Source organism: Microcebus murinus, chromosome 5, assembly GCF_040939455.1.
Source record: "Microcebus murinus isolate Inina chromosome 5, M.murinus_Inina_mat1.0, whole genome shotgun sequence".
Lineage (NCBI taxonomy): Eukaryota > Metazoa > Chordata > Mammalia > Primates > Cheirogaleidae > Microcebus > Microcebus murinus.
Genome location: NC_134108.1, coordinates 109,163,938 through 109,184,973, shown reverse-complemented (window position 1 = coordinate 109,184,973; position 21,036 = coordinate 109,163,938). Strand labels below are relative to the sequence as shown.

The 21,036-nt window shown below is 61.7% G+C and overlaps 1 protein-coding gene across 3 annotated transcripts in view; it reads left to right on the top strand.

The window, feature by feature from the left end:
* PACSIN1 (protein kinase C and casein kinase substrate in neurons 1) overlaps window positions 1–20,047 on the top strand; it is a 58,491-nt gene extending 38,444 nt beyond the window's left edge. For 2 of the 3 annotated variants that reach the window (XM_012746762.3, XM_076003419.1), the window contains exons 2-10: window positions 11,518–11,640; window positions 12,373–12,529; window positions 14,317–14,552; window positions 15,025–15,180; window positions 15,300–15,475; window positions 15,856–15,976; window positions 16,071–16,198; window positions 16,842–17,029; window positions 17,396–20,047. In XM_012746762.3, coding sequence (XP_012602216.1) covers window positions 11,578–11,640; window positions 12,373–12,529; window positions 14,317–14,552; window positions 15,025–15,180; window positions 15,300–15,475; window positions 15,856–15,976; window positions 16,071–16,198; window positions 16,842–17,029; window positions 17,396–17,505 — 1,335 coding nt within the window. In that variant the 5' untranslated portion in view covers window positions 11,518–11,577 and the 3' untranslated portion in view covers window positions 17,506–20,047. Of the gene's footprint in view, window positions 1–932; window positions 1,112–11,517; window positions 11,641–12,372; window positions 12,530–14,316; window positions 14,553–15,024; window positions 15,181–15,299; window positions 15,476–15,855; window positions 15,977–16,070; window positions 16,199–16,841; window positions 17,030–17,395 lie in introns of those variants that run through there. The other variant, XM_012746761.2, reaches the window with a different exon arrangement.
* The last annotated feature ends 989 nt before the right edge of the window (window positions 20,048–21,036 follow it).

The following is a 21,036-nucleotide window of genomic DNA, read 5'->3' as shown; positions in this document are numbered from 1 at the left end:
GTTGCATGTTCTGCAGCCATATAGATGTGTGTGCACGTGTCTTAAAGATGTGTGTATGCTGATGTTAGTGTTGTGTGTGTGGTGTGTACGTGTGTGCACAGTTGTGTGTGCGTGTTGCGTGTACGTGTGTAGGTAGATACACAGACGTGTGGAGATGCCTGTGTGCAAATACTTGTAGTGAGTGTATCTGTGAGTGTGCTGTCGGGGTGCTCGCGCCCTGACACACATGGGTGTGTATGGATCACACGTGTGCCGTGCAAACCTAGATGTGGACTCTGTAGGGTGTGCAGCAGCCATGGCCTGTGGGAGAAGAATCAGAGTTGGGTCACAGGGCGTCAGTGCCAACAACTAGCCCAGGAACCTTGGGTGCTCAGACTGTTGTTTCGCTGCTGTGGGCCTCAGCTTCCAGTCTGTTAAATGGGCATGAAGCCTCCTAGCACACCGTGGTGGATGAGCATCTCATACTCACCCTTGCTCAGAAAAAACTCAGAATGAAATTTTGAGTTTTAATCAAGTGAGAAAATAAATGATTAGACACATAGAAATGTTTTACAGAGCAGCATGCATTGCGGTCAGATTTTAAGACCCCAAGGGAAGCGCATGGAAGGGTGCAGTTGATGATGTCTGGGAGGGAAGTTGGGAGGCAGGATCTTGGGGAGAAAGAGAGGAAAGGGGCTGGAGCAGGGCCCCAGCAGTCGAGGGCGGCGTGAGCCTGTGTCCCCACCAGCCTCTCTGAAAGTGAAGTGGTGATGCGGGTGCCATGCAGAAGGCGGCATCCCCTGCTGTACGGGGAGGGAGGCTGTCTGCGGAGCATTGCCCAGTTGCCATAGAAACGAGCAGAAGGAGGTGGGTGGCTGGAGCAGGAGGCGGGTTGGGAGGAGGCGGGAGGAGGCAGGAGGCGGGGAGCTGGCTCCTGCAGTTCTGCGCCGCTGCCTTCCTGAGTGAGCCAGGAGGGAACCCAAGAAGACAGAGCCCCCAGCCCGGCGCCAGGCCCCTCCCCGCCCGCCACCACGGAGGAGAAGGAGGACAGCCAGCCTCTCTGGCCCTGGCCTGGCCCAGCCGGGGCAGTAGGCTCCTACCTGCCCCCGGCTCGGTGCCCACACGGGCCCAGGTAGGCATGGACGGCTGGAAGAGGCTGTGTGGACAGTGGCACCTGGGAGGAAGCACACAGGCCAGCCAGGGGGTGGGGGCCAGCAGCTTGGTGGGGAGCAGGGTTTGGGGCACAGCCGGCATCCTGAGAGGCCCTCCCCAGAAACTGGCCCTCCCCATTGGGAGGACCGTCCTCCTCTGCTCCTCCATCCCTCTCTCCGCCACTGCCACAGGTCTGGGCTCCCTGGGAGTGGGCTGAGGGGGCTGGAGCCTCCAGGGACCCACAGTCCAGAGCAAGGCAGTGGGGCGCGGGGGCAGGAGAAGTGAGGGTGCCCCTCCCCTCTCAGGGCACTCGGACTCAGGTCTGGCCACCTGAAGCAAGCAGACTCACCGTCCACCCTCAACGCCAGAGCCTCCCTGCTGGCCCTGGACGGTCCCAGGCATTGGGCTCAGGGCCCCTGGTCAGGCCGGACTCATCCTTCTCTCTGCCCCTCCTCGCTCTCCCTGCAGGCCTCCTGAACCCCCCGGCCCCCCCACCCCCCACCCAGGTATCCCAAGAGACCCCTGAGCTTATCCCCGCAAGCCCAGGGCCTCCATGTTAAGGTACAGGGCAGCGGGCCTGGGTTGGGGTGGGAGTGCCTGTTGCCCCCTCCCTTCTCTGTCCCTCTGCTGCATTGCTGCTGGGGACAGACTCCGATGCTGCTGGGGGCACTGCGGAGGAGCCTCTGCTGCTGGGAGCAGGTGGGAAGGCGCTGGGAGGAGCTGGGCAGGGAGGGGCAGGAGGGGCCTGCAGGAGTGCAGGGGTGGGGTGTGCCTGGGCCACGGTTGCCCTGGACCGAGCTGAGGCACCTTGGCCAGCCTGGGCAGGAAAGCCTAGCCCGAGAGGGGTGGGGGCGGCGCGCCTCAGGTGTGCTGACAGCCTGCCCCGCTCCGCCTGCCTCGCCCACCACCGGCCAAGCGTAGGGCGGGGCTTCCCCTTCCCGGGCACTCCGCAGGCCGGGGTCAGAGGACCTGGCATAGGGCCGGAGGGGTCTTGTGCCGAGGGGTCTTGTTCCGGGGGAATACGTGGTGGGCGGCTGCGTGGCTTGGTTCATTTCTGCACACGTTAGGCCCACTGAGCACTGGCCCAGGGGCACCCACTCTGGGGTCAAGGGCTTGGGAGGTGAGGGGGCAGGTCTCAGGGTGGCAGGCGCAGGGTGGGGTTTACACTGACGCCGTCTGCCCCCGATCCTCTGAGCCCTGCACCCTCCGCTCCCACCAGGGTGGGGCTGGCAGCTGTCCTGCCTCCCCTCCTACAGCGGGCCTGGCCTCAGCCGCCTGTCAGAGTCACCAGCCGGAGCTGTCCCTGTCCCTGCTGGGAAAGAGGCTGGTGAGGCCGGAGGGCAGGTGCTGTTGGTGAGCGCTGGAAGGAGCCGTCCCTTTCCCAGCCGCTCCGGTCCTGCCCTGCCCTCGCACTCCTGCTCGCCTCCGCTGGGCCGCACGGCTCCCTGTCATGCTCTGGCTCTCGTGGCCCTGGGGTCCATCTGTGCTTGCCATGTCTCTCCCCTCCATCCCTGCCTCCAGACTCTGGGGTGTGAGTCCCCCAGAGCGGGCTCCAGCCCCACCCCGTGGCACACAGGGTCCCCACAGCCCAAGGCACCTGCCTGCAAGCCAGGTTGGGGCCCGGCCTCCCCTGCCCCACCCTTGTCCACCCAGAGGGAGCTCACAGGAGGCCCAGGAGCACTGGGAGGTTGAGCTCAGGGGTTGTGCTGGGACTGGAAGAGCAGTGTGGCCCAGGCCGGCCCCTGCCCACATGCCCCAGTCGGTGCCTAGGGTCACCCCAGGTTTCCCTGACTGAGCTCCGTCCCCCCAGCGCTGTTTGTCCCCATCTCAGCAAACAGCGCTCGCCTGCCAGCTGCTCAGCCCAGACCCCAGAGGGCGGGAGGCGTCCTTGGTCCTCTCACAGTCCTGTCCAGGCCACCTGCAGCTAGTGTTTCCAGTCCCCTCATGCTTCTAGTGTTCCCTCGCTCTGAGCCCCTCTGCCCCCCCAGGACTGCAGCTGCCTCCTGGAGACTCCCTGCCTACCTCCCCCCACCCCACAGTGCACCCTCCCCCCAGCAGTCAGGGACCTTTAAAATGGAAGCCGGACCACATCCCACCTCTTCTCAAGCCCTGCAGTGGCTCCCATGTCACTCTGACCTACCAAACCCAAGTCATCTGCATCCCAGCCCCTCTCCCTCCTCCTCACTCACTTGCTGCCTTCTGCCTCAGGGCCTTTGCACTGGCCGGTCTGCCTCACCTACCCCAGGTCCTTGCTCAAATGTCACTTCCTCTGAATGACCTTCCCTGGCCACCTTGTAGGAAACAGTGTCACTTCTAGCCCTCCCACACCACCCCCACCCCCCTTCCCTGCCTTATGTTTCTCTACGGCCCTTGTCACCTTATAACACACTTTATCATTCATGTGTTTGCTTTCTTGCCTGCCCAGCCCCTGTGGAGTGTCAGCCCCATCAGGGCAGGAGTTTTCTGTCTTGTTCACTGTCGTGGCCCAGATTTGCACCATGAGGATCAGGGCTGCAATTTGAGGCCAGGCGCGTCGCTGGGCGGCTGGCCCTCAGCTCTGTGCCCGGCTGGAGGGCTGCGCTTCCGTCCTCACAGGGGAAGGGGATGCCCCCGTCTGGGCAGTTGCCCCAGGGCGTCAGTTTGGACAGGACACTGGGCATGGGCTGGGTCCACATTTCCTCCTTTTCTCCACTAGCCGAGCAGGAGAGCAGAGCCAGCCGCATGTGTCCAACCAAAGTGCCGCCGCAGGGAGGGGGCTGGTGGCCCCTTCCTCCTGGTCGGAATTCACTGAACCCTGAGTTGCGTGCCTTTGGGAAAGCATGCTGCACCCCACCAGGAGTGCCACCCACGGAGGGGGCAGGCCTGGCCCCTGCTCTCCAGGCGGCCACAGAGGCAGTGGGCTCAGGACAGACAGACAGACCCCTGCAGAGGGGACAGCTGTGTGACGACTGGTCTTGAGAAAAGGGACGCACCCAGAGCAGAGAGGATGGGCTCCTGCCCCACCTGTGGGTGTCTCACTTTGGGTTCCCCCAGAAGCACACCTAGACAAGGATGTGGGTTGTGTGGGAGGTGGCCTGGGCCTGGGGAAAGGAGACGGGGCGGGGAGGCAGCTGCCAGGTTACGGCTGGGCAGCGGGGGCTCAACCCCCCAGAGGGCGGGGTGCGCGTGCGCCAGCCTCGGCAGGCACCCTCCACCCTGTCCCTCTCGCCCTGCCGGACTCTCTTGTAACTTCCGTCACCACCCAGCTGGTGACATTTATTTGCTCCTTGGTGCTTTGCCTGCACCGGAGCGTGAGCACCAAGTCCCTGCCGGCCGCAGCGCCTGGGCGGTCTCCCCGCAGAGGCACCCCAAGACCTGCGGCCTCGGCGAACTGCTGCTCGCTCCTTGGCCGGAAGCAGGCAGTGCCGGGCGGCGTTGGGGGCGACGCTCTGCAGGGAGAGGGCCCGGGGCCTCTGGGTGGCTGCGGGAAGGATGGAGATGGAGATGGAGAGGAGCAGAAGGTCAGGGGCCTCGGGTCGGAAGGGAGGAGGGCCTGGGGCCTGGTTTTCACACCCAAAGGGAAGACCAGAGGAAGCCAGGCCTGGGCTCTTCTGCCACGGGGGATCTGGAGGCCTGGGGTCCTGGCTGAGGCCTGGCAGTCCCGGCAGGGCTCGGGGCATCAGCTGAGGGGGTGAGGTCCTCCAGAGAGCACGGTCTCCCGCACCGGGGACTCATTTCATCCTACACCAGCCCAATGGGGTAGGTGGTCTCATCACCCCCATTGTGCAGATGAGGAAACTGAGGCACAGAGAGTTTAAGTAACTTGCCAAGGCCCCATAGCCAGCGAGGAGTAGAGCTGGGACTCGAACCCCACTTCCAGTCACTGGCCACATGGGCAGCGCCCTAGCTACCGTGCTGACCCAGCGGGAGTGCCTGTGCTTGCCAGGAGGGCAGGTCGCCAGCCCTGAGCCAGCAAGACACGGGTCAAGGTGGATGTGCCCAAGAGCTGGTGCCGGGTACCAGGTGAGGAAGGAGTGGTAGGCGGGGGCTGCGGTATTCAGGGAAGGCTTCTTGGAGCGGGAAGAACTGAGTTGGCGCTGAGGGGAAGCAGGGTGTTTGCAGGGAGAGGTGAGTGATGGGAGGCGGCGTGCGCCCCTGGCAGGGGGAGGCCTGGACGTGGGGACACCCTGGGGGAGGGGAAGGACAGCGCCTCACAGCTCACCCGAATCCTCCCTGCTGCACGGGAGGCCCCAGCACGGACTGGGCAGCGTCCTTGTGTGGCCCAAGTCAGGTGCGGCGAGACCGTGTGTCCCCGCCGGGTGAGGTGAGGGGCAGGGAGCTGCCGGGATGTTCCTGGGACCCGGGACCCCGGGCGAGGGCGGCAGCTCTGGCTTCCCACAGCCCACCCAGGTCTGAGCTGAACCTGCCCTGGGGAGAAGGCCTGAGGCCAGGGTGGGGGGAGGCACGGGGAAGGACTCACCCGCTCTGCCTCCTCCCTGCCGTGTGACCTTGGACAAGTTGTTTAACTTCCCAGAGAAGGCCTAGGAGTCACTGCCCGTCCCAGTGGGTTAGCGACAGTGTGTATGGAGAGGCTGGCACACAGTAGGTGCTCAAAATGGTTGTTGTAGTTGATACAGAGGGAGTGGAGAGTGGTAAGGACACCTGCTGTGTCTGTGTGCCCAGGTCCCGGAGGAGGGAGGGCACTGTGCTTGGGCACAGTCGTTTGGGAGCTCTCGGGGAATGGGGGAAGGTCAGGCCAGGAGGGGGGCAAGGAGGCCGGAAACAAAAGACAGATGGGATGTGGGACTCCCTCTTGTGGGACCCTGGCTCTTAGTCGTGCCTCCATCATCACTGGCATTTATTGAGCAGCTACTGTGTGCAAGTGCTGTATGTGGCTCTGGGCTTCAGCATTCACTGTCTGTGCTATTTAGTGAGTGAGTGTCGCAGAGGGCCCCTGGCGTTCATTCGTCCATTCTGTACAAGCGTGCCGCGCACTCACCGTGTGCCGGCTCTGGATGCTGGGAAAACAGCAGGGAGCCAGACAGACAGTCGCTGGTGGGACCGCGTTGACATTCCAGTGGAGAGGAAGACACGAGGTGTGGTGGACGCCGTAATGTCCAGAGCCGTCTGCCGGCGACAAGGGCCGTGGAGACTAGAACAGTGAGGACAGGGAGGGGCGCCGGGGTGGACAGGAGTTGCATGTAAGTGGGGGCACGGGGAGGGGCCAGACTCCCGGGGCAGGGCGGTGGAGCTCAGGAACTGCCCCGTAGGAGGAGCGGGCACGACAGCCAGGCCTGGGTGGGCGCAGGAGCCCCCAGGCCTCACGCTCTTCACTGCTCTGGCCCTTCCGCAGCCAGGGGTGGGGGAACAAGGCCCTGGCCCTCTGGGGTCTCTTAGAGGCAGCTGAGAGAGGAGGCCTGGGGCCTGAGGAAGGACACCTTTCTCCCTGGGGCTCCTTTTTGCGTACCCGCATCACACAGTGGGAAACCAAGGCCTCGTTATAGGGCGTGGCCGAGGCCCCCCTCGCGGTGGTAGGCGGTGGAGCCCCATGCCTCCGTTCTGCGCACCGTGGGCTGCACTGTCCTTGTGGACAAGGAAGGCAAGGCCCTTTCCTGGCTCCACAAAGAGAGGGGCTGCCCTGGGACGGGACACCACCCTGGTCCCAGCAGCGGTGGCGGCAAGTGAATAATGAGGGCACCTATGGGAGCACACTGGGTGCCAGGCATGGTCTGGCCCCTGAGGTCTAGTGCTCATTTAATCCTTGCACCAGCCCATTGTACAGATGAGGAAGTTGAGGCCCAGGAGGAGGAAATGAACCACTCGAGGTCCCAGTCCACACATAACAGCGCCGGGACGTAACCCAGGTGTCTGATCCCAGAGCCTGTGATCCTGCTCCTGTGCACACCTCTAGGCAGGTCCTCGCTCCTACCCCTGAGCTGTGCGACCTTGGCTGGCCTCGCTGAGCCTTGGTCTCTGGATGAGAAGCAGCAGCAGCAGCGAGACCCCCTCTGAGGACTCGTGAGAACGGACGAGGCGCTGGGCGTGGGGGCCTGGCACAAGCAAGGGCTCGGGGAAGCTCAGTGCCCTCCGCCTTGTCCTTTCCTCCTTCCCTGCCTCTTGCCTCCTCCTGGCCTCCGTGGGGGTCCTGGGGAGTGAGGCTCAGAGGGGACCAGTGCAGGGGCCGCAGCTGGAGAGAGTGCTGAATCCCAGCTCCGCCGCTGCCCTGTCGGAGCCCTGGGTGCACCGTTCAATCGCTCCGCGCTCCGGCTTCCCCGTCTGCGAGTGAAGACTAAGCACATGAAGCAGCCAGAGCAGCGCCTGGCCCCCGGCGGGCACTGGGCCCGCACAGTAGCGATAGCCATCATTAGGGTCAGCGCCACTCCAGACACAAGCGCAGTGAGTGGTGAGCAGTCCGCGCCTGGGTGGTGCTCTGGGTTCCAGTCCCAGCGAGACAGGCCCAGGAGGATGGACGGACGGACGGATGGGAGCGGATTGTCAGGGGAATTGGCTCACACGGTTTTGGGGGCTGGGAGTCCCACGGCAGGCCGTCTGCACGCTGGAGACCCAGGGACGTGGCTCAGTCGGCGCAAAGGCCTGAGAACCAGGGCCCACTGGGGCCAGTCGCAGAGCCAAGGGCAGGAGGAAAAGGGTGTTCCAGCTCCAGAAGTTGGGGGTGGGGTAGAGAGAGAAAGCACGAGCGTGCACACACACGAACTCACCTTTCCTGTCCCTCCTCGCTCTGTCCGCGCCAGCCGCCTGGGCGGCCCTGCCCACCCTGGGCGAGGGCAGATCTCCCGTGCTCGGCCCACGATTCGAATGCCAGCCCGCTGGAAACGCCCGCACAGACACGCCCGGAAGCAGTGCTTCCCCGCTGTCTGGGGATCCCTGAATCCACTCAAGCCGACACCTAAAACCATCACACTGGGCTGCCTTTGGCAGGTTACTTCACTGCTCCATAACTCGCTTTCCTCATTTGCAAACAGGGTGACATTAATAATAGTTCCTACCTCTCGTGGCTGCTTTGCACAGCGTGAAGGGCAGAGGTCGCCCTCGGGCCCTGCTGGCCGTTGTCATTTTTGTTAGAACCTTAAGTGCAGGAGCAGTGGGTGCCTTGTGATGCTGGGCTCCGTCCTGCTGCCCTCACTCCTGCCCAAGACACCTGGACAGGCTCTGTCCCAGCCACATCCCTGAGCCTCTGGGCTTTCATCTACTAGGTGGAGGTGACAACAGGACCTGCCTTGTAGGGGTGTGGCCAGGATTGGATGAGACATGTGAACAGTACGTGCTCAATAAATGCCAGCTGTCATTATTAACAGTCAAGGGCTTTCAGGACCAAGGTAGCCTTACAACCTGCGGCGAGAGAAATCAGACGGGCCTGTGCCCCTTTGCAGGCTGGGGCAAGGCCAGGAGCCTCCGGAGCTTGCCCACGGGGAGTGCCAGTGCCCGCCACATCCCTTTCTGACTGAGGGATGCAGCCTGTTCAGCGATGACAGGCACTGACCGCCCTTCAGGAAGGACGTGGCATTTGTCCAGAGTTGGGCCTCCTGCCTGCCCCCAGGGCGGGGCCGTGAGGGCAGTTTGGGGGAGGCAAGGGCAAGGCAGGACAGTGTGTCTGGCCATGTGGTGCTCGCGGCCTCCCGGCCTCCTCTCCATGACCCTGCCTGCCACCTTCCTGGGCCCACCCCTGTGGGTCTGGCGCTCGGCTGGCGTGGGGAGTGCCTGGAGTCTGCTGTGGGCTGGACACTCACCCCTCATCTAATCTTTAAGACGGGGCGTATCATCCGCATTTCACAGGAAAGCCCAGAGAGGCCATGTGAATTGCCCACAGTCACACAGCAGATTGGTGTCAGAACAGGGACCCCCAGATGGAGCTTGCTACACATGCTACCTTTGCTAGGAGCCAGGGAGACCCACCGCCTGCCAACACCAGGGGTGTCCCCTAGCAAGTCTCACCTGCCCTCTGCCTGGCCTCATTGTCTGGACAAGATGGAGAGTGGCCCTCGGGCGCTCTGCCCTGACATTCCGGGTCTCGGCTGCACCGTCCCTCCCTGCTTGCCCAGAGCTCCCCCTCCGTGCTGGCTCTTAGCTCTCTCTCCTGACACAGGCGGGAGGGCTTAAAAAGTATGCAACTCAATCACACAAGGCAAAATGAAAAGGGCACAAAAGGACCCAAGATGAAAAATGTCCCTCGCACCCTGCCCCCTAGCCATCCAGTTCCCCAAGGCAATGGCCATGACCGGCTCTTTCGTGGTCTTCCAGAAACATCCCCGCCTGTGTTCTTCCCCAGCCATGCCGTTCTTCGCCTTGCTCAGTCTGCCTTGGCCACGTGGTCTGGGGAAGTGTCCATTTGGGACCAAGCGTCCGTTGCAGACCTGCACCCCAGTTCACTGAACTGGTCCCCGTGGGCGGGTTTGGGTCGTTTCCAGCCTTTTGCACGGATGTGCCATAGCTGCCGTCAGCACCGCTTGTTGGCCCAGCTGGCGAAGGCGCGTTCCCAGAAGCGCTGTTGCGGCGTGCAGGGTGCGCCTCGCTCGTGTCCATTGCTGCGTGCGGGCGGACCGGGGCGCGAACCGTCTGCAGCTGAGAGACACGTGGCTGGGGGTCCTCGCTCCTGTGACGGATGCCTCCCCCACCGGCCCCTGACACGCGCACGTTATGGGTGTCCCACAGAGCAGAGTTCCTCTGCGAATTCAAGGGTTCTAGACGGGGCTGTGATCCCAGGGACACTTGCCTGGCCCTGCTGAGGGTGCGTCATTAAACACCCCTACTTTTTATTTCTCTGTGTCTAAAGTTAAATGTTCTTTATGAAGCAGTTACTGCTTTATAAGTGAAAAGTGCCAAATTGAGAAGAGGAGAATTCAAAGACTCCTTTCCTGTACCTTGGAATGTAGCCGCCTTCCCTCTCCCCCACCCCCACTGGGCGCGAGTTGATGGGAACGACTGTCCGACGTGTTGCTAAAAGGGAGGGAACGAACTATGTCCAGGTGCCCGCGAGGTGCCGGGAGGCAGTGCTAGGTTATTACTGGGAAAAGAGCGCCAGGCCTGGACAGATGGGGAGATGGAGGCCAGAAGGGAGGGTGACATCCTTGACCAGGGACCGCCATGTGCTCTGAGCCTGAGAGGCAGCGCTGGTGAGGGCAGGGGTCAGGTTGGCTGAACCCCGCAGAGGCCAGCCCTCTGCGCGTCCTCACCAGCCAGGTGCGCGGTCCCAGAGGCGCGGCGCAGCGGCGGGGAGGTGCCCCCAGGGCCAGGAGCCAGGCAGAGGCTGGCAGCTCGTGGTGGGCTCAGGCCTGGCCTGGACTCCGCGGCCTCTTTGGAAACCAGGGCCGGGCCCTGGCCCTCTTGAGCCCGTCTCCTGACTGCTGCGCCATTCCTGCCTGTGGTGGCGGCGAGGCCTGGCTGGGGGAGGGGAGGGGGGAGTGCCTCACCCCGGCCCTGGGGCAGCACGCGGCCTAGATTGGACAACTGTGATGCCTGCCGACAGATCCAGGGCGGACACAGCCGCCCCACTCACACAGATCGCCGTGATCTGACCTGTGGCCACGCATCTGAGGCTCTCGGGAGACTTGTAAGCAGCTAATGGGGGCTTTTGCGGCTCGGAGCCAGGACAGCCAGAGGCATTTACAGGGGCCTGAGCGCCGCTCCAAAACTGAGGAGGTGCTGGGCCTGGGCTGGAGGGGAGGGGCCTGCTGCCACTTCCTGGGGAACTTGGGTCCCGGCTCCAGTTGGGGGCTGGAAGTTCTAGGGGCCAAGACCGGGGACTCTGCATTGTTTTGGGGCCAGGGATTGGGGAGCCTGGGGAGGGTTTGGGGCCTGGCGCACGGACCCTGCGGGGTCAAGGTGGGTAGTGCTGAGGGGAAAGCAGGTGGGGACGGGGAGCACGCAGGCCCCAGCAGCCCATCCAAGGGGCCAGACTCGGGAAGCCAACGGGGTCCCTCAAACTCAAGCCCCAGTGGGCTCTATAGGTTGCCAGGCCCCAGGGAGGACGTGCAGCACATGCACAAAGACGAGCCCAGAAGTCTGGCTTCTAGGAGCTGTGTGTCTAATAAGTCGAGCCCAGATTTCTGTACGGCACCTACACAGCTTTGTGGCCCTAACTTCTAACTCCATGAGTCCAGGACTGCGTAGACAGTGACAGTGCCGCCAGCTCTGGAGGTTGGGGCCGGCTCCTGAGAGGTGCCGGGGAGCTGGGGGCGGGGGGAGCAGGTGGAGGGGGGAGATGGGGATGTGGGCACAAGGGTGCTACAGGGTGAATCTTGGGGTAACCCTAGGCCTGGTGAGCTAGGCTCTGGGCAGGAAGCCTGGTCCCGTGGAGCCCTCATCGCCACATCAGGTTGGGAACCCGGGCCTGGGATGGGATGTGGGGCACTCCGCTTGTCTCCAGGGATCTCTCTCCTGCCCTCCCAGCGCATGAGCAGCTGAGCCTGCTAACTGCCGCGCCACCTGTCCGTCCCCACACGCTGCGCCATGTCCGGCTCCTACGACGAGGCCTCGCTGGCTCCAGAGGAGACCACCGACAGCTTCTGGGAGGTGAGGCCTGATGCTCCCCGGCCCAGGCTCCCACCACGCCCCCAGTCCCCACGACTTCGGGCCGAGCCCCCGAGCCCCTGGGCCCCTCCCAGGTCCTCAGCGTCCAACAGGCAGCTGTAGCCGTGCTCTGGGGGGCCCTGACTCAGATGCCAGCATGTCACACAGACAGGTACAGCACTTTACAGTCTATGTGGCCTTTCAGAGCTGCTCCCGCCCCCACCCTGTGAGGTGGGCAGGGGTGGAGCACTGGACAGAGGGCGGAATGAGCTCTCGGAGCCCCGCCGTGACGTGGGCTGGAGGCAAGACGAGAAGCCAGCATTCCGGAGCCTCTGGAAATATTTGAGACTTAGGGGAAAAAACTGCTATTGGCTCCCGAAACCCAAAGCGAAAACTGCCAAACCTAAATTAATAAGTGTTTAATGAGATGTCTACAAAACATAATATTATGTCAAAAAGCTGCAGCTCAACTCAACGCTTACATGACTATATAAATATAATGGATTTAGCTCACAAGAACAAAATGAATAATTCATTCTAGCCCAAGTCCAACTTATAAACATCCTTCTGCGTTTGTGGCAGTGAGGTAGTGATGTTTAAAGTGGGATGAGGCGCATGCACATGGGTCTGATGCGGGGTGCTGGGGCCTCAGAGCTGGAGGGCGGAGGCGGCAACGGGGCGCAGGGGCGGGGAGGCCGGGAGCCCACGGGGGTCGTGCTGGCTCTTGGCCGCCAGGTGGGGAACTACAAGCGGACGGTGAAGCGCATCGATGACGGCCACCGTTTGTGCAACGATCTGATGAGCTGCGTGCAGGAGCGTGCCAAGATCGAGAAGGCCTATGCTCAGCAGCTCACCGACTGGGCCAAGCGCTGGCGCCAGCTCATCGAGAAAGGTGCGCCCCCAGCCCACCCTGTGCACACCCCCAGGTCCTAAGCAGGGCCCCCCACAGTCGGGTCCTGGAAGCCCCAGGAACGTGCATGCGCCCTGCATCTAGTAGCCCCAAAGCCTTTTCCAGACCAAGCCAGACCTCCTTGTTCAGCTCTATTTTGTACAACTTCAGGTTAGATTAAAAAAACAAAAAGCAGGCCGGGCGCGGTGGCTCACGCCTGCAATCCTAGCTCTCTGGGAGGCTGAGGCGGGTGGATTGCTCGAGGTCGGGAGTTCGAAACCAGCCTGAGCAAGAGCGAGACCCGTCTCTACTATAAATAGAAAGAAACTAATAGGCCAACTAATATATATAAAAAAAATTAGCCGGGCATGGTGGCTCATGCCTGTAGTCCCAGCTACTTGGGAGGCTGAGACAGAAGGATCGCTTGAGCCCGAGTTTGAGGTTGCTATGAGCGAGGCTGACGCCACGGCACTCACTCTAGCCTAGGCAACAAAGCGAGACTCTGTCTCAAAAAAAAAAAAAAAAGGCCGGGCGCTGTGGCTCACGCCTGTAATCCTAGCTCTTGGGAGGCCGAGGCGGGCGGATTGCTCAAGGTCAGGAGTTCAAAACCAGCCTGAGCAAGAGCGAGACCCCGTCTCTACTATAAATAGAAAGAAATTAATTGGCCAACTGATATATATATAAAAAAAAATTAGCCGGGCATGGTGGCGCATGCCTGTAGTCCCAGCTACCCTGGAGGCTGAGGCAGAAGGATCACTTGAGCCCAGGAGTTTGAGGTTGCTGTGAGCTAGGCTAACGCCACGGCACTCACTCTAGCCTGGGCAACAAAGCCAGACTCTGTCTCAAAAAAAAAAAAAAAAAAAAAAAGCAAAACAAACAATTTTTCTTCTTTTGGAATAATTTCAGCTTTGAGGAGGTTGCACCAGTAGTAGAGGCAGCTTCCACAAGCCCTTCCCCCAGTCGCCAGTGCCGTTTGTTTTCTCACTCCTCCCCACTGGTCCGCATGCTTTTTTCTGAACCAGTTGAGAGGAAATTGGAGCCATCAGCCTTCTTCATCTCTAATTCTTCATGTATTGCCTACGAATGAGAACATTTGCTTATGTAACTATAGTTCAGCTATCAAAATTGGGACATTTAATACAGCCCGTATGCAAATTTTACTATAGCAAATTGTGCCAGTCCCAGATCCAGTCCAGAGCCACACAAGGCGTCTCGCTGTCCTCTAGATTCCTTTCATCTAGAACAGCTTCAAGGTGGGATTTACATACATCTGCCAGTGTTTTCTTACGCTAAACTCTGAACCCCAGGAGGGCAGGGCCGGGCCTGCAGCCCCAGCACACTGCCTGGCATGAAGTTGGTGCCAGCACACAGACAGTAGGTGAATGTGGCATGGCTGGTCCACAGCCGCCTCCTGGCACCTGTCGCCCGCTGGTTCTTCAGTTTTGCATTCAGCTAACATTCCGGGGCGCCTACTGTGTGCCTGGCTCTGCGCTGGGCTGGTGAGAGCTCTCGGGGTCCAGGCTGTTCCCGGGGGTCTCACACGCTGATGGGGAGGTGGGAGGAGGTGCGGGGATAGGAGCTGCAGACAGAGCCCAGCCCAGTGTGTGAGGGTGCGGTGGCCAGAGAAGGCTGCTAGCAAAAGGATAGAAATGCGCATCGGGGGAGCAGAGGAGTGCGTTTCTGTTTCCGTTTCCGTTGCCTGGGAAGGGCAAGGAAAAGGAAAGTCTCGGGGAGGGGAGCCTCTGGGCGGGGGTTGCTGAGGCTCCCCGAGACCACTGCCGTTCTCTCAGGCCCACAGTACGGCAGCCTGGAGCGCGCCTGGGGTGCCATGATGACCGAGGCGGACAAGGTGAGCGAGCTGCACCAGGAGGTGAAGAACAGCCTGCTGAACGAGGACCTGGAGAAGGTCAAGAACTGGCAGAAGGACGCCTATCACAAGCAGATCATGGGCGGCTTCAAGGAGACCAAGGAGGCAGAAGATGGCTTCCGCAAGGCCCAGAAGCCCTGGGCCAAGAAGATGAAGGAGGTAGGGGCGGCCAGCTCAGAGGGCCAGTCCGATCAGCGGGGACCGATCGCAGGGAGGGTGTCTACAGATCGCGGGAGGAGGGGGAGCCACTTTCTTTCCAGGAAGAAATAGCCATACATGGGCAGACGGTGCCCAATGAGTAAAGAGACCCACGGGCAAAAAGAGGCACTGTCTCCGGGAAAGATACTGGCAGGGGCAGGAGGCACATTGCCCTCTGGATCCGCAGACAGGACAGGGCGGCACTGCACGGCCTGACGGGAGCGTATCTGCAGGGGAGCAGGCAGTGCCACACAGGGACACCGCACAGATGGAGAGCCCTGCTCCCAAATACCTGGAGCCAGGCCCTGCACCCCTCCTGCCTCTTAAGGACGGCACTCACAGCTCCCGGGGAGTGGGCGGGGGAGGAGTGGACGTGACCAGGTTTGTTCCTGCTCACCAGTGGGAGCCCTGCCCCCTGTTGCCCTCCCCACAGCTGGAGGCAGCCAAGAAGGCCTACCATCTGGCCTGCAAAGAGGAGAAGCTGGCCATGACACGGGAGATGAACAGCAAGTCGGAGCAGTCAGTCACAGCCGAGCAGCAAAAGAAGCTGCAGGACAAAGTGGACAAGTGCAAGCAGGATGTGCAGAAGGTGCGGCCGGGCCCGGGCCGGCGGGGGCAGGGGAGGGCCTGAGAGCCCCTGGAGTGGGTGGCACCTGGGAGCTGCAGGCCTGGCTGAGTCCCACCCACCCTCCACCCTGGTGCCCACAGACACAGGAGAAATATGAGAAGGTGCTGGAAGATGTGGGCAAGACCACGCCCCAGTACATGGAGGGCATGGAGCAGGTGTTTGAACAGTGCCAGCAGTTTGAGGAAAAGCGGCTGGTCTTCCTCAAGGAGGTGCTGCTGGACATCAAACGTCACCTCAACCTAGCTGAGAATAGCAGGTACCTGGGCATGGAGGGCACAGGCACAGCCAGAGGAAGGTGTAACGGGGGCAGGGCCTCCCAGGCCTTACCTCACAGTGCCAGGAAGGGGAGGGCAGAGCTGCAGAGGACAAGGGGGAAGAGGCTCCAAAACAGGGGCCACCTGACACAAGCTGACGCACACTAGGGACTCGAGAAACGTGCTTGGATGGACAGGTGAGTGGCTAAAGTGGGGAAGGAGAAGGGAGCTCACTGGGCATGCCTGCAGCTGCCCCCTGCAAAGCCCACCTGGAGGGCATGGCCAGCATTCTGGTCCCTTGGCAGGGCTCTGGGCCCTCACTGAGCATGAAGAGGTGTCGTGGTGAATCTGTCTTCTGCCTCCCCCATCTCCCTGTGCACAGCTACATGCACGTGTACCGTGAGCTGGAGCAGGCCATCCGGGGGGCTGACGCCCAGGAGGACCTCAGATGGTTCCGCAGCACCAGTGGCCCTGGCATGCCCATGAACTGGCCCCAGTTTGAGGTGAGGATTCGTGGGGTGAGAAGGGGAGCCTGAAAGGCTGGAAGGGTCCTCAGGGTATAGCCTCCAAGCCTGACTGCTCCCCTGCCCCCACCAGGAGTGGAACCCAGACCTCCCTCATACCACCGCCAAGAAGGAGAAGCAGCCCAAGAAGGCAGAGGGAGTGACGCTGACCAATGCCACTGGGGTGGTGGAGTCCACATCCCAGGCTGGGGACCGTGGCAGGTGAGTGTCTCCATGGAGCTTTCTAGGGCCAAAAGGAGTCCACACACTGGGGCAGCTGAATTTTGCCTCCAGAGACAAGAAATGGTCCAGATCACAGCAACCATGTCTCCTCTAAAAGACAGTGGTAGCTGATCCTTCTACAGTACCTACTGTGTATGGCTCCGGTTTAAGCATTTTCCATGTATTTAAGCTTTCCCTTACTCTAGGCTAGTGTGTAGTGTGCAAATATTCCCATTTTACAGATGGAGAAACTGAAACCCAGAGAGGTTAAGTGACTTGCCCAAGGTCACACAGTCAGTAAACCTCCCCGCAGGAATGATGCCCAGGAGGTCTGACTCCAGGATCCTTGCTCTTAACCATTAGGTGATACTCTCCCCTCTCAGCTCAAGGCTCAGATGTTCTCTGGGGTCCCCTTCTGTGCCCTCTCCTTCAAGTGCTGAGTACTAATGTGAATGGCCCCGCCTCACACCTGTTTAAGGAGCTGTCTCTGAGGGTCACTGTCTCAAGACCCCTCCTGTGCGGCCAGCCCCTGCTCCAGCCCTGGCAGAATCTGGGGTCGGAGCCCAGGTTGGCAGGGGTTAGCCCTGGGGGCAAGGGGGAAGGCAGGAGGGAGCTCAAGCTGGGTCCTCCCTCTGCGGCTCAGCGTGAGCAGCTACGACAGGGGCCAGCCCTACGCCACGGAGTGGTCCGACGACGAGAGCGGGAACCCCTTCGGGGGCGGTGAGGCCAACGGGGGTGCCAACCCCTTCGAGGACGACGCCAAAGGAGTGCGCGTGCGGGCGCTCTACGACTACGACGGCCAGGAGCAGGACGAGCTCAGCTTCAAGGCCGGTGGGCGGCGGCGCGGCCACGCGGGGGCGCCGGGGAGGGGCTCGGCCCGGATTGGGTGTGGGGCGGGGCGAGGACGGGGCTCGCCGGGCTTTGCGGGCCGTGGAGTGGGCGGGGCCTGGAGTGGGCGGGGCCTGGGCCTGGGGGCGGGGCCGGCCGTGAGGTGAGTCGGTAGGCCGGGACCCGGTGCCAGGGGCGCAGGTGGGTGTTGGGGTGGGACTGGGGCTGGTCTCCGAGGGGGGGCCCTGGCCAATATCTCAGACCAGGTGGTAACGGCGCTAAGGGGGAGGGGCGTTGGAGGGCTGGCCTAGCGGGAGTGTGCTGAGGAGGGGCGGCCCTCTCTGACCCCCTCCCTGTGTCCCCTTCCAGGAGACGAGCTCACCAAGCTGGGCGAGGAGGATGAGCAGGGCTGGTGCCGCGGGCGGCTGGACAGCGGGCAGCTGGGCCTCTACCCCGCCAACTACGTGGAGGCCATCTAGCTGCCACGCTCCCCACACCCCTCACTCCTTGCCCACCGCCTCCCCCTTCCCACTCTCGTCTCCTTTCCCTCGCCATAGAGTTCCAGACATATTTTCCGATCAAGCTTTTATTTTTTTAAAAGTCAAAACAGAACAAAACAAAAAATACAGAGACAGAGCATTTGCAGGGCCACCCGGAGGCCAGGGTGGTAGGGCTTGGGATGATGGCCCCAGGGCAGGTGAGGGTCTTAGGACATAGCCCAACATCACAACATTTGCTCTTCAGGTTCCACCAAAGAGTCCCCTGAGCCTTGAGGGATGTCTCCTGGACCCTCTACCCTGCCTTACCTCCGTCCCACTCCCTCCAGGCCATGGCGCCTGCTCCTGCTCCCTGGGCCTGGTTTCCTAACCTCTTCTTCCCCGCACCCTATTCCCCTTCCACCACCACCCTACTCTCAAGGCCTCCCCTCCAGACCCCGAGAAGGGAGGCCCTCCAATCTTTAGTCTTCCACTCTGCCCTAGGGAGTGCCCCTCTAGTCCTAGCCCCATCCTGGTCACCCTCCTCCACCATAGACGCTCCCAGGCGTCCCTAGACTCCCCGCACATGCAGAGGGGTGAGCTGGAGGAAGTGATGGTGTCCCTGGGATACAGGAGGTGTCTGTGCCGCCCTCCCAGCTCCACGCCCATGTGAGGGACCAAGGCCCTGTGTGGGCCCTCCTTTCCAGCGGTCAGTACTTTGGGCACGGGCTCTTCCTCAGAGCCATACCCCTTAGTAACTTGCAGAGACCCTGCCCCCTCACAAGTCCTCTGGCAGGGGTGGGGACCCAAAACTCACAGCATAGCCAGCAACAGTAGCAGCCTCCTCCCGTTTCTTGGGGAGGAGGGCATCTCGCCCCCCACCTGCCTTCCCTCCCTGTCCATCCAGAACCATAGGGTCACTGGGCTCAGCACGAGCCTCCATGAGACCAGGCCTTGTGCCTGCAAGACTCAGCCCGACCACCAGGCCCTTCTCTGGCCTGCCTGGGAGACGGTGCGGGGCCCGTCAGAGGAAAGCCTGCAGCTGAGTTTGGCAGGAAGCGGGAGCCCGGGCCCTCTGGAGCAGGATAGTCACCATGTCTTTCTCCCTTGTCCCCCAGCCCCCAGAACAACATTCCCCTGCTGGCAGCCCCTCAATCTCTCCAAGCCTGGGTCATAATTAAAGGACTTTTGGGGGTGGGTCGGGGCGAAGGGCCCATCTGGTTGGTGACAGCAGTAGTGTGGAGTGCTAGGTACCAGCCCCCCTACAGGATTCGGGGGGCTTGGGAAGCAGACCAGCACTGGACAAGATCACAAGAGGTGGGGGCGTAGCTGGGAGAGATATCTCTTGGGGACCTCCGGGGCGAGGAGCTGAGAAGCCCTACGGTCCCAGTGAGACTTGTTACAGAAGATGCCACTGCTGGGCCTCTGGACTACAGACACTCCTCCCTACTGTACCCCCGTGCTAGCAGAGAGCGTGCTAGCCCAGCCCCCCGACAGCCCTCAGCCCTTCGCTCCCTGCTGCTGCTGCTCCCAGCAGCCCGCTGTTGAGGAGTAGAAGACCCCAGCCTCAAGGCTCCGGCCTGCATGTGGGCACAGAGGATCCTGACAGACCCTGGCACGGGCCCAAACTGGGACAGGCCTCCTTCGGGGCTGGGGGTGATGGCAGCCCAGGGACAGGCAATCCTCACCGCCTGCCACCAGCACCCCTGTCCTTATCACTGCCTGGTCTCTGGGCCTTGGCTGCAGCCGGAGATCCAGTGTCCTGGCTGGGCTCTGCAGAGCTGGAAGCAAGATTTTGGAAGCTTGCTGTCCTCCCAGCTCTGGAATGAAAGCCTCTCCTACCTTTCCCAGGCAGAGTTGGGGTTGGGACCGCTGCCCCTCACCGGCACATCTGCACCTTGGGGCCTGGGCTCCCCTTCTCTGTGCCAGAGGCTTTTGAGCTCCAGGGAGGGGCTGCAGCCCTGGCTGGCCCCCAGGCCTGTCCGTCTTAGCACTCTAGCTGCCCATGCCAGGGCAGGGACTTAGACCCCCATCCCTTCTGAGCAGTCACTTCCATGGCCATTTAGGACCACTCTCTTTCGGTCCCCAGGCTCCTCAGGACCCCAGAGCAGGAGGGTCTCCTACCTGGAAGTCCCCAAGCCCCAGGAGCCCAGCCCCACCCGTCAGTGCTGGTATCAGGGCACTCAACACCTAGTGGGGGCTGCGCCCCTCGCCGTGCCCACAGCCGTCTCCTGTAGCCCCCGCCCGCACCCTCGATGCTGCACGGGCCCGCCCAGTGGGGCTCAGCGATAACGTGTTTGTCCCCAGTTAACCACCATTCTGTGGCCTGGTTCTGCGAGGAGCCAGAGCCACCCTGCCACCCGCCACCCTAGGCTTCCTGACTCCATTAGTTCTGACACTTGTGAAACTCCGAAAAGTGCTGTGGTCTCAGCAATGCACCTGTTTTGTACATGATTGTGTAATTTAAGGGTATATAAATACAAATATATATATATAAGTTGTGATTGTATGACTATGGATAAAACCCAGAACTGTGTCAACCTGGCTGGGTGTTGTCATCTGGAGTCTTGTGTGTCTTAGTCCTGGGGGTCTCCAAGCCTTCTGAGAACCATGCGCGGTTGGGGTGTCTGTGGGGAGGTGGTTGGTGCCCCAGCAAAACCGGGTGCTGTCCTGGCCGGTCACTCACAGGCGGGGCACCTGCCGGCCGATCCCTTCACCTGGCGGCATCTGGTCCCGTTGTTCTGGGGAGGGTCACACTGGAGGCTCCTGGGGCTCTGGCCTCAGGTTCTGCTTGCACAGTGACACGCCCTGACCAGGAGAACTGGGGCATTCGGGGTCCCAAGCTCATGGTTCAAGGGTGAATGTAGCCCCCAAATAGGTTTGATTTTTAAAACTGACTGCTGAGGCCACAGGTGACTGCTGAGGCTGTGGTTCCTGGTTGTCCACAGTGCCGGCTCCATGCTGTGACGGCAGCTTTCCTGTACCCTGCGTCTGACGACGTCTCTGTGTGGGGCCCCCGGGAGGGAGAAGTTCTCAGGGGCGTGGGCAGGACGGGCTCTGGGCCTCGGCCGCTCTGCCAGGCCTGCCCACACATCTCTGGGCAGGGCGGGTTCAGTCTCAGCACTAAGGTCCGTTCACGGTGTCCCCCCTCCACTCTCAGCTTAGGGGCCTCAGTTTCCCCCGGGGCTGGTAAGAGGTCTCTCTGAGGCCCCTCTGGCCCTGGCACAAACCTGTTACTCAGGGCGAATTTCCTCCAGCCCCAAGGTGTGCTCAGGGCGGGGAGAAGGGTCAAGCTGGAGACTGAAGCTATGTGCCACCCCATCTCCCCTACTGCCCCAGCTGTGTGAAGCCCTGGTTCCCGCCGGATGGAGGAGCGCGCAAACAGAACGGAAGGCCGTGTGGCCGTGCGTGCTCAGGTGGTTGCATTTAGTCATGGGGCGCCCTGGGGGTGGGTTCCCATGGAGAGGAGTCAGGGAGTACCTGGGCCAGGTGGGGTTCTGATAGGGAAGTGTGTGGAAGTGGGAAAGGCGTCCG